The sequence below is a fragment of the Salmo salar genome, chromosome 09 (assembly GCF_965601325.2).
Source record: "Salmo salar chromosome 09, fSalSal1, whole genome shotgun sequence".
Taxonomy (NCBI): domain Eukaryota; kingdom Metazoa; phylum Chordata; class Actinopteri; order Salmoniformes; family Salmonidae; genus Salmo; species Salmo salar.
The window spans coordinates 10,202,104-10,212,958 of NC_138299.1; the positions used below are offsets into that span (position 1 = coordinate 10,202,104).

The 10,855-nt window shown below is 41.8% G+C and overlaps 1 protein-coding gene across 1 annotated transcript in view; it reads left to right on the forward strand.

The window, feature by feature from the left end:
• Window positions 1–10,855, forward strand: part of LOC106610680 (SH3 and cysteine-rich domain-containing protein) — an 80,320-nt gene that overhangs the window by 18,339 nt on the left and 51,126 nt on the right. Inside the window, exons 3-4 of the mRNA XM_014210146.3 lie at window positions 5,691–5,824; window positions 10,750–10,831. Coding sequence (XP_014065621.1) covers window positions 5,691–5,824; window positions 10,750–10,831 — 216 coding nt within the window. The remainder of the gene's footprint in view (window positions 1–5,690; window positions 5,825–10,749; window positions 10,832–10,855) is intronic.

Below are 10,855 nucleotides of genomic sequence, written 5' to 3' on the forward strand. Positions count from 1 at the left end.
TCCCCAAGAAAGTAGACCTCTCTGTTTACATCACATACACACTATCAAGCATTTCTCACACATTATTTGGATACTGACTGTAAGCACTTGGTGGCCTATAGCAATATCCCAAAAGAAAAGGCTTTAGATGTGCGAAGTGAACCTGCAACCACAACACTTCAATAACCCTTGACATAAGATCTTCTCTAATCATTGCAGGGATATGGCTGTGAATATATACAGCAACACCTCCCCCATAAGCATGTCTGTCTCTTCTATAGATGTTATATCCTTGTATTGCTACTGCTGTATCATCAAATGAATTATATAAGTATTATATGAGTCTCAGAAATGGCTATTATATGAATGTTATATATGTAGCCTTATTTCTAAGGCTACATATATTAATATGGGCTATTTTCAGCCTTTTCCTGGGTAGCTTATCAGAGAAAGACATAACATGGCAAAGAGCACACAAAGCAAGAGAAAAAAATATACATTCCATTAATCAGTTGGTGTGTGTAAGTGTGTGTGTGTGCTGCGGGTTGAAGCTACGAACCCATAAGCTTGACTCTATCATCCCTTCCAGTCATTTGGGAGGGAGGGTGTGCAATGAGCCTGTCATAGCGGATTCAAGCAATGACCCCATACACTATGGCAGCTTTCATGGCTGGGATAAGTTATTTCCTCTTCTGGCGCACAGATTTAGGATAGTCCTCATTGAGGAAGATGTATGTTCCTCTCATGTTCTTGGCTCTTTCCAGAACAGCTACCTTGTACTTGAACCTCAGGAACTTGACCACTTATCGGCCTGGGCCTGTCACCTGGGCCGGTGGTGGGTTTTCCAGTTCTGTGGGTGCGCTCTACCTCAATCTTCCTGTGGTCCATCTTCAGTTTCTCCGAGATAATTTCCCTCACTTTGTCCTCAGACTCCGTCCAGGTCTCATGTGGAGATTCTGCAATTCCGTCCACAACCATGTTGTGTCGCCTTGATTGTACCTTCAGATAATCTGATTTCTCTGTCATTGTTATAATGGATTCACATACAAAACTGATGTCCTCTCTCAATGACTTACAGATTGCTGTCATCTTGGGAGAACTGCAAACATTTCTTCAGGTCCTGGACCTCTCTGGTCAGGTCGTGCATTCTTTTATTAGTTGACTCCACCAGTATTTGGACAAAACACTTGAAGCTATTTTCTTGTTGTTGTAACAACTTCTTGTAGAACTATTTTTGATTGTTTAAAAGATCCTTCACCTGTGATAGAGAGACACCACTGTCCTCAACGGTACTCCTGCCGGCTTTGGTCTTTGTCATGGTAGCAAAGTAGGTTGCGCTGTTACTCCTCGCAGTTCCAGACAGGTCAGGTCGCAGGGAAGATTGAAAACAACAAACAGCAGGGATCTAGATAGCCACAAGCTCGGGACAATCCGTGGTCCCAGCCACAATGGCTAACTGCGTCATGGGCTGCGTTCAAGCCCTCAAGAAAACCCTACTAGCTTTATAGGCAGCTAGCTTACAGCTAGCTAGCAGCTACACCAAATAGCTCCTCAGCCTTGGTCGGCAAGATCACTGGACAGCAGTGGAGGCTGCTGAGGGGAGGTCAGCTCATAATAATGGCTGGAACGGAATGAATGGAGCCCGTTCTCCCCAATTAAGGTTCCACTAACCTCCTGTGCTGGACAGAGAGTAGCAGTCCCAGCAACTAATGCCAACCGGGTTGCGGGATCCAAACTCAAAAGATAGCTAGCTACTAAGAAACTTTTCAATACACTTTTAAAACAACAAACTTTAAAAAACAACAAACCAAGCTCTCCCTCGTTCCGCGTTCAACAGGAAGAGACGTGAATGATCACTGTTTCATTGTCTCCAAGTGGCTACACAGGTTTGCTATGCTGTTAATCAGGCACTCTAAGCTATCCGGATAGACATTGCAGTGATCACAATATATTGTGATCAAGGCCAGTCATAGTTCCTATTAAAAACAGTCATAAAGGGTGCACAGTAAATGCGGTAAAAACATTAATCCATGCCTTCCAAGTCATACTAGTATGAGTTCACTTTGTTGTAACCTTGACATTTGACATTAGCAGTAACCTAACCTTGTCCCCAGGCCTATGAAGTCTACTGTAGTGCACGAGACTATCAATACCTGACTTTGCTTGACCAAAATCTCTACAGGTGTAGGTTTATAGGGCTCATGTTCCCCTCTGGTTTACAGTTGCTGTTGGTTTGTTTGTTGCCTTGTTGTTGATTGTGATCTGACAAGGATCCTATTCCTCTGGTTTCCATCTCAGTATCACTAACATCTCCTGTTGTTGTCTATTAATGAGGCTTAGTCAAACAACACAGGACAGACTGCAGGATAAGAACCTATCTTTTCCCTCTGGTTAAAGTTGTTTTGGACGGATGAGGGATGTGAAGGTGTGCTCAGTCATTCATGACCTGTTAAGAAAAAAAGTAATTTATGATGATAATTGCGTCATCATGAACCTTTTTTATAGGTCGGTGCTCATAGACAGTACTTTACAACTTTGTATGAAATGACAATACACAAATTGTTTTGTATGCAGATATTCAATAAGTGTTACAACTATGTGAACTCATACTAGTATGGCTTGGAAGGCATTGAGTACTGTTTTTACTTTTATTGTGTACCTATATGACTGTTTTTTAATGGGAACTATGGCTGTTGCTCTTTGCAGTTTTGTTCATTCCTGCTCTTGGAGTTCTACATTTTAGGTGCTGGTACGCCAATGTAGTCCATACCGGTGTGCACCAGCTCAATTCAAGCACTGATGCGTTGAGAGTCACGTCAACAATTCATTAATTAAGGATCATTTCAGTTTGACGGGGGGCAGAGACACAGACAGTCTCATCAGTCTAGCCTGGACAGGGCCTCTCCAAACGTCAGCTGTATATTCAGATCTCATCCTATGGATCAGGTTTTACTGCTGTAGTTTGGGCCTGTATCACATCTCACCGCTAATTCAGATTCCACTGTAAATTATGAATGATGGCTGTGCAGTATGTCAACATGGACACTAACAGAACTCAAACAAACCAGGGCTCACTCTGCCTCGGTGCGATGTGAAGGAATCGATCAGGCTTTTGTGTGTTCACATATTCACACACACACAGTGTCTGCGCTGCATGGGCACGTGCTCATTGATTAATCAATTACTGGAAGCAAATCGTTTTGCCAGACAAATGGCAAATGACAGTGGGGCTTGTCGTGGAAATTCAGTACTGAAAGAGATTTGGTCATTTCTTCAAACAATCATCTTTATTTAATATCGATTCTTTATTGCAATAATGAAGCTGGTCGACCCCCCCACCCTTGAGTGTTGGACCGAGTAACCGAACATTTACACAAATGCAGAGTACTATATATAGCTGACACTAACAATGCTCATTCATAGTTGGTTCAACCCCCCTCATGCAGACCAAGGAGGATCATAAGCTACTCTGGGTTCATCCTGTCGTTATCTGCACGTCGGTTGTTGTCTTAACCCCACCCTGGCTTAGTTTCCCAGATGCAAGGATGATTTAGAGAAAATTAGGAATTGTTCTAAACTCCTCCTGGCTATCTCTATCTCAGTTACACCCACCACATCTTGTTTATGTAATGCAGTCTTTAACTAATTTGTCAGCTCAAGCCATCTCTGGTGACCATACGCCCAGATAAGCTCCAGGGAACTAGAGTGGAGACCATAAAAATACAGACACTAACAGGACAGAAATGTCTTACTATTAGTTCAATATTAATTGTTAACCATTAATATCAAATAACCCAGGTAAATACGTAATTTTTCTATCACAGACTCATATGTTACATATTATTACGTGATCACCATTGTCGATGGAATTAAATATCAGTTAGGTTTTATAGGAACACGCTATTGTGAAGTCTACACTACAAAGCCAATCAATAACATGGGCATAAAAGAGAGGAAAAGGGGTTGATACGGAAATATAGACACAGATAACAGATAATAAAATCCAGTATTAAGGACATTTAGTTTAATCAGTGGTAGTTAACTGCAGTTTTTCAGGCCAGCCACATGCTACATGTCATTAGAATGGTATATGTGGCAAGGATTTAATCTATATCTTCATTCAAAAGTACTAACCTTCTATGTTAAATCTAAAGATAAAGCGTGAACGTTTAATTGACCTCAGTGAGGCTGAAACAACCCTCTGCTCTGACATTCCAAGGGTCAAAGGTTGAAAATGAGAGCCCTGTGATAAGGTTCTCAGTGGCAAATGTCTTTAGGAAAAAACTTTATTTACAAACAGCCAAAGCGTGCTGCTGATTCCCGACCCCAAAATACCATTCATAAAAATATGGAAGCCAGTCAGAAAGATGGTGCTAAGCATCTGCTATCATCACCAGGGCTCCTTCACCCAAACAATTCTCTCTCTCTCTCTCTCTCGCTTACAGAAAGTCACACTGTCTGTTTCATAACTTCCGAACGCAATTAAGCCTAATTGATCTTCATTTATGCCAACGTCTGTGACTCATACATCAATGAAACGCGGCAGTTTAGACACAGAGACAGGAGGTATAATTCCACATGGGGATATAATTTTTTTGTAGCCAGACTAGGGGAAAGATTTTGAATGTGAATGGAAGCGCATCTAGACACTGAGGAGAAGAGTATTAGATTAAGTTGGGTCCAATTTAATCAAAGTTTAAGAAAATAAGTTTGGGGTAAATGGTTTGGGGTTGAGGGAGGTCATATTTGTTCCCTTTGTTTATTGAAGACTTGATGTATTTACCTTAGCTAGACGGACAAGTCTAGATAAGTCTGGTCCACTGCACTCTCAAGGTGAACGCTGCTGTGGCTAAGATTGACTGCACTGCAAATGGGCAATGTCTTAGTAGTACTTAGTAGCAATGACTGTGATTAGAACAGAATGATAGTTAACTAACCTGTCCTGAATCCCTCTGCATGTAGGCTGGTAAAAGCAATCATGACCATAAAATTGTCAGAGACTCCAGTGACCCAAGTCATAGACTGTTTTCTCTGCTACTGCACAGCAAGCGGTACCGGAGCGCTAAGTCTAGGACCAAAAGGTTCCTTAACAGCTTCTACCCCCAAGCCATAAGACTGCTGAACAATTAATCAAATGGCCACCGGACTATTTAAATTGACCCCCCACCCCCCTCCATTTGTTTTGTGCACTGCTGCTACTTGCTGTTTATTATCTATGCATAGTCACTTCACCCCTTCCTACATGTACAAATTAACCTGTACCCCCGCACACTGACTCGGAACCGGTACCCCCTGTATATAGCCTCGTTATTGTTATGTTATTGTGTTACTTTATATTATTTTAAATGTTTTACTTTAGTTTATTTGGTAAATATTTTCTTAACTCTTCTTGAACTGCACTGTTGGTTAAGAGCTTGTAAGTAAGCATTTCACGGTAAGGTCTACATTTGTTATATTCAGCGCATGTGATAAATAAAGTTTGATTTGATTTGACATGGCATGGTACTGTATTTGTGATTGAATCCCCTTACTTCTGTCATGAAAAATGCTGAGTGAATTGAGTCATGAAATTGTACTGTGTCATGGAAAATGAGGAATTTTATTCTGCCATGGGAATTGCCGAATGAACTGTGTAATGGAAAATGTAGATAATTCAGCCAAATAATTTCTGAACACATCACATAAAGATTAAAGATTAACGTTTTCAACAGGCACCACCTCCAAGCATGTGGTGATGCTGGCAGGCAACACAGCCAAGCATGGCCTTCGCTGCAAAGCCTGCAAGATGAGCATCCACCACAAGTGTGAGAAAGGAGTGGGATCGCAACGCTGCCAAGGCAAGCTGGTAAGAGCCTCAACATCGTCACAAAATTAAATATACACTGAACAAAAATATAAACGCAACATGTAAATAAATGTTGGTCCCATGTTTCATGAGCTGATATAACATATCCCAAGCTTATTTCTCTCAAATTTTGTGCACACATTTTTTTACATCCCTTTTAGTGAGCATTTCTCCTTTGTCAAAAAAACCCATTTACCCGACAGGTGTGGCATATCAAGAAGCTGATTAAACCACAGGTGCATCTTGTGCTGGGGACAATAAGGCCACTCTAAAATGTGCAGTTGTCGCACAACACAATGCCACAGATGTCTCAAGTTTTGAGGGAGCGTGCAATTGCCATGCTGACTGCAGCAATGTCCACCAGAACTGTTGCCAGACAATTTAATGTGAGTTTCGCTACCATAAGCTGCCTCGATGGTCGTTTTAGAGAATTTGTCAGTACGTCCAATCAGCCTGACAACCACAAACCGCCTGACAACCACAAACCACCTGCATGGCACAGTGTGGGCGAGCGGTTTGCTGATATCAACGTTGTGAACAGAGTACCCCATGGTGGCGGTGGGGTTATGGTATGGGCAGGCATAAGCTACGGACAATGAACACAATTGCATTTTATCGATGGCAATTTTAATGCACATACATACCATGACGAGATCCTGAGGCCCATTGTCGTGCCATTCATCCGCCACCCGCATCACCTTGTGTTTCAGCATGATAATGTACGGCCCCATGTCGCAAGTATCTGTACACAATTCCTGGAAGCTGAAAATGTCCCAGTTCTTCCATGGCCTGCATACTCACCAGAGATGTCACCCATTGAGCATGTTGGGAAAGATCTGGATTGACGTGTACGACAGCGTGTTCCAGTTCCCAACAATATCCAGCAACTTCGCACAGCCATTGAAGAGGAGTGGTACAACATTCCACAAGCCACAATCAACAGCTTGATCAGCTCAATGCGAAGGAGATGTGTCGCGTTTGCATGAGGCAAATACCAGATACTGACTGGTTTTCTGATCCACGCACCTACCTTTTTTTTAAGGTGTCTGTGACTAACAGATGCATATCTGTATTCCCAGTCATGTGAAATCCATAGATTAGGGCCTAATGAATTCATTTAAATTGACTGATTTCCTTATATGAACTGTAACTCAGTCAATTTTCGAAATTGTTGCAAGTTACGTTTATATTTTTGTTCAGTGTAGTTGTTTCTATTAAGTGTATTCAGAAAGTATTCAAAACCCTTTACTTTTTCCACGTTTTAAATTGTTGCATGTTGCATTTATATTTTTCTTCAGTATAGAACTAAATGTAGTACTATACTAGTATAATACTGTATGTACTGTATCTCTATGGACATCATCACCAGTGTCTTCATTATTGTCGTCATCAATGTCATCATCAATTAGAGATACATACACTATGTTCTATCACACATCATCAGTGTAATCATCAGCATTCTCTCCAGCTAGCCAAAGAACATATTGAAAATATTGTATTAACGTCATCATCAGCACCATCAACCTCTCTTCATGCCTACAGTACAGTATGTCTCCATGCATAAAGCATTTATCCAAAGTCAATAGGTCTGGACTCGAGGCATCTTTTCATTACATGTAATTTATTGACGCGTTACAGTACATGCCATTCTGTTAGAAGTACACCATCGGGATTGAAGCCTGTTGCTTAGTATTATTCACATGTTCATATATTCGTCTCAAAAGTCCCAACAGAATACCAGATTAAAGATGTGGTGTGGAACATATTGTGCAGCGAGGCACAACTCCACAGAGGTTAATGTACTCATCACAAAGACAGGAAAGATAGATTAGTAATGCGGCACTGCAAATACAGTTTTGAATAATCGTGGTGGATCTCAAAGTCCACTGCAGCTGCCATATGAGTCAATAGGCAGCTCGTAAAAAGAATTCAGCAACAGGATGATCAAGGATACAGTTTGTGAAAAAGGGGGGGGGGGGGGTAGTTGCAGAGAATACGAACACCCATCCGTCATTTCGCCGTCATCCACTGTACTCAAGGGAACTGGCAGTCACGACAACACAGGGGCTTTTAAGTCATTCATATCGAATCACACGTCCCACACAGAAAATATACAGCTTGTGCGGTTCTGTCATGTGTGATTGCCTTGGCTCTCCAGTGACTAACTCCTCCAGAGTCCAGGTTGTCCCTGGCCTGCATGGGAGGGAGTTTACTGGGATTGATTGAATAACTGGACATTACTGAGTTTAAATGGAGAACTGATCAGTAATGGGTAGGATTAAATGAAAATGATCAGGATTGACCTGGGGTTCAGTGAACCTTGTGAACCATGAGACTATATTGGATACAGGGAGACACGTGTTCCTTTTGCCCCCTTTTTTTCTTCTTCCATGAGCTGCGCCAATGCCTTGAGGATGAGCCTTGTGGAGATAGGGATCAGCTTTCAGGAGTGGAAAATGAGGTTGAAGGGTCAAGCATAAAAAGAGAATATACTCCCAGTGGGGCTCGCCTCTAAATTAAGGTTTCTCTAAACTTGGCAGGTTGTATTTCTACAACCCTGCTTGTTTCTCTTGGCAACATAATTTGGTCGGAGTAAAAAGAGTACGTTGCTGCTTGGGGCTATCTTGAAACCAAATAAATATCATGATGCGATGTTTGAGTTGAAGATAAGAATATAACAGTGAAACTGTGACTATTGGGCTGCACTTGAGAGGTGCTTATAGAGTTTGAGAGTTGCTTATTTCAACTTCTCATTATCAGCCAAGGCACATTGAGAATCAATCAAGGCAGATTACTTATGCAGATTGCTTGAACACACAGTTGATCATACAAAATGTAAACAAACAAAAGGAGGCCTCTCCTCCTTTGTGCAGTGGAGGCAGAATGATTGTGCTAATTGTAGGACTAATGCATTGTCTGTGTAGCTGCCAAAAACCCGAAACACAATACAAGTAGATTTCATTGTCAGATCATTATCCCAGTAAGGAAATTACCTTTCACTGTATATTATGCTGAGTTGAATCTCTCCTTGTTTTGATAAACGTAGTTATTGATAAACACCTGGTGTAGCCTTTCCTGCAGTCAAATGACCTAGTGGCCTCATGGATGGAATGATATTAATATTTTCATAATTCCATGATGAACATTATTTAAAAAACCCGCTGAAAATCCTGTGTTTCTATGTAAAGCGTTTTGTTATATTTCAGTCGTCTGTAATGTATATAAAGTGTAATATTGTGATGCAAACTCAAAACGTAATACATTTCAACTCTATATCTGACATGGTACAGGTGTCTTCTTATTTTAAGCCCATAACCATGTGTGAGGAGTATACTTTTGTTTCAAAGTAGATTTGTTTAAGACTACCAAGAAACAAGGCCTCTCGAGTGGCACAGCGGTCTAAGGCACCGCATCGCTAGCTGTGTCACTACAGATCCTGGTTTGATTCCAGGCTGTGTTGCAGCCGGCTGCAACCGGGAGACCCTTGAGGCGGTGCTCAATTGGCCCAGCGTCATCTGTGTTAGGGAAGGGTTTGGCCGGTCGGGATATCCTTGTCCCATTGTGCTCTGGCGACTCCTGTGGCGGGCTGGGCACATGCATGCTGACAAGGTGTACGGTGTTTCCTCCAACACATTGGTGCGCCTGTCTTCCGGGTTAAGCGGGCATTGTGTCAAGAAGCAGTGCGGCTTGGCGGGGTCGTGTTTTGGAGGACGCACGGCTCTCAACCTTCGCCTCTCCCGAGTCTGTACGGGAGTTGCAGCAATGGGACAAGACTGTAACTGCAAATTGGATACCACAAAATTGGGGAGAAAATGGGGTAAAAAATATATATATATTTCAAAAAAGACTAAACAAGAAACACTGTGTGAGCCTGATTTAGCCAACTGCAGTAAAAGGTTAGTTATTCCACCTACTTGTCTTATACAAGCATGTATTTCACTGACATTACCATCCTTACCTCAGATTACTCTTCCTTGGGTGAGATACTGATTCAGAAAATTGAGGCTGTCCACTGTCATTTTTCTGGATATATGAGTGACACATCTCTGATGGGAAATATTGATTGTATGTGAAGCAGTAAACACATAAATGTCATGGTTAGATAAATGATAGATGTCGGGAGGAGTGTCCTTGTAAGAACTTGGTATGTGGGGAATGGGACGAGACTTAACAGCAAAGAGACTGGTATACATCTTCTTAATGACTTTGGGGCTGTATTCAAAAAGGGTTTCAGAGTAGGAGTGCTGATTTAGGATCAGATCCCCCTCCTGTCCATAGAATCTTATTTATTATGCTCTAAAAGGCTAAACTGATCCGTGATCAGCATTCCTACTCTGAAACTATGTGAATACGGCTATGAAATCTGCTCTCTGGCACTCTGCCAGCTGAGTTGTACAAGCTGTACACAAACTACTTAAAGTAACAGAATTGATGCTGGACTAATCTGCTCCTGGTCCAGATGCACTTCTTCAATCAACCCTCATTAAGAAATTTAAACTAAGCATTAGGTAATATTGTTTAGCATGGCTGATGTAGGGAGAGTGATCAGCAGGTGGTTCAGGGGGAAAATAGGAAGGACATGTCACAGAGTGGTCTAAAGTGGTGAATGGGTTTTAACCAGTTTTTCTCGCTTGGGATATGTCTAAAATGGCTCCTCTGCTTTGGCCAACTCATTGTCGAGACAAACAATGATGTTGCGTGGTTGAATGCAGAAACACTCTGAAACCCAGACTAAAATACAGTATAGACAAATACAATTTGATTTGATTAATATAGTGCCTGTGGAAACTTAACAAAGAAATTAGGTTATGCAGTGGCTCTAATGTATTTTGCTGGTGGTGTGCTGTGCTGTCTGTTGACGTATCGATCTGTCACTCACTATGATGTTCCTGCCCTCTGTTAACCTCTCCCTCCCCCCTCCACAGCCAAAGGGCTTTCGACGGTACTACAGCTCCCCACTGCTGATAACGGAGCAGTTTGGCTACATCAAAGAAGTCATGCCCATTGGTAAGCACACTGTCTTTCCCTTTG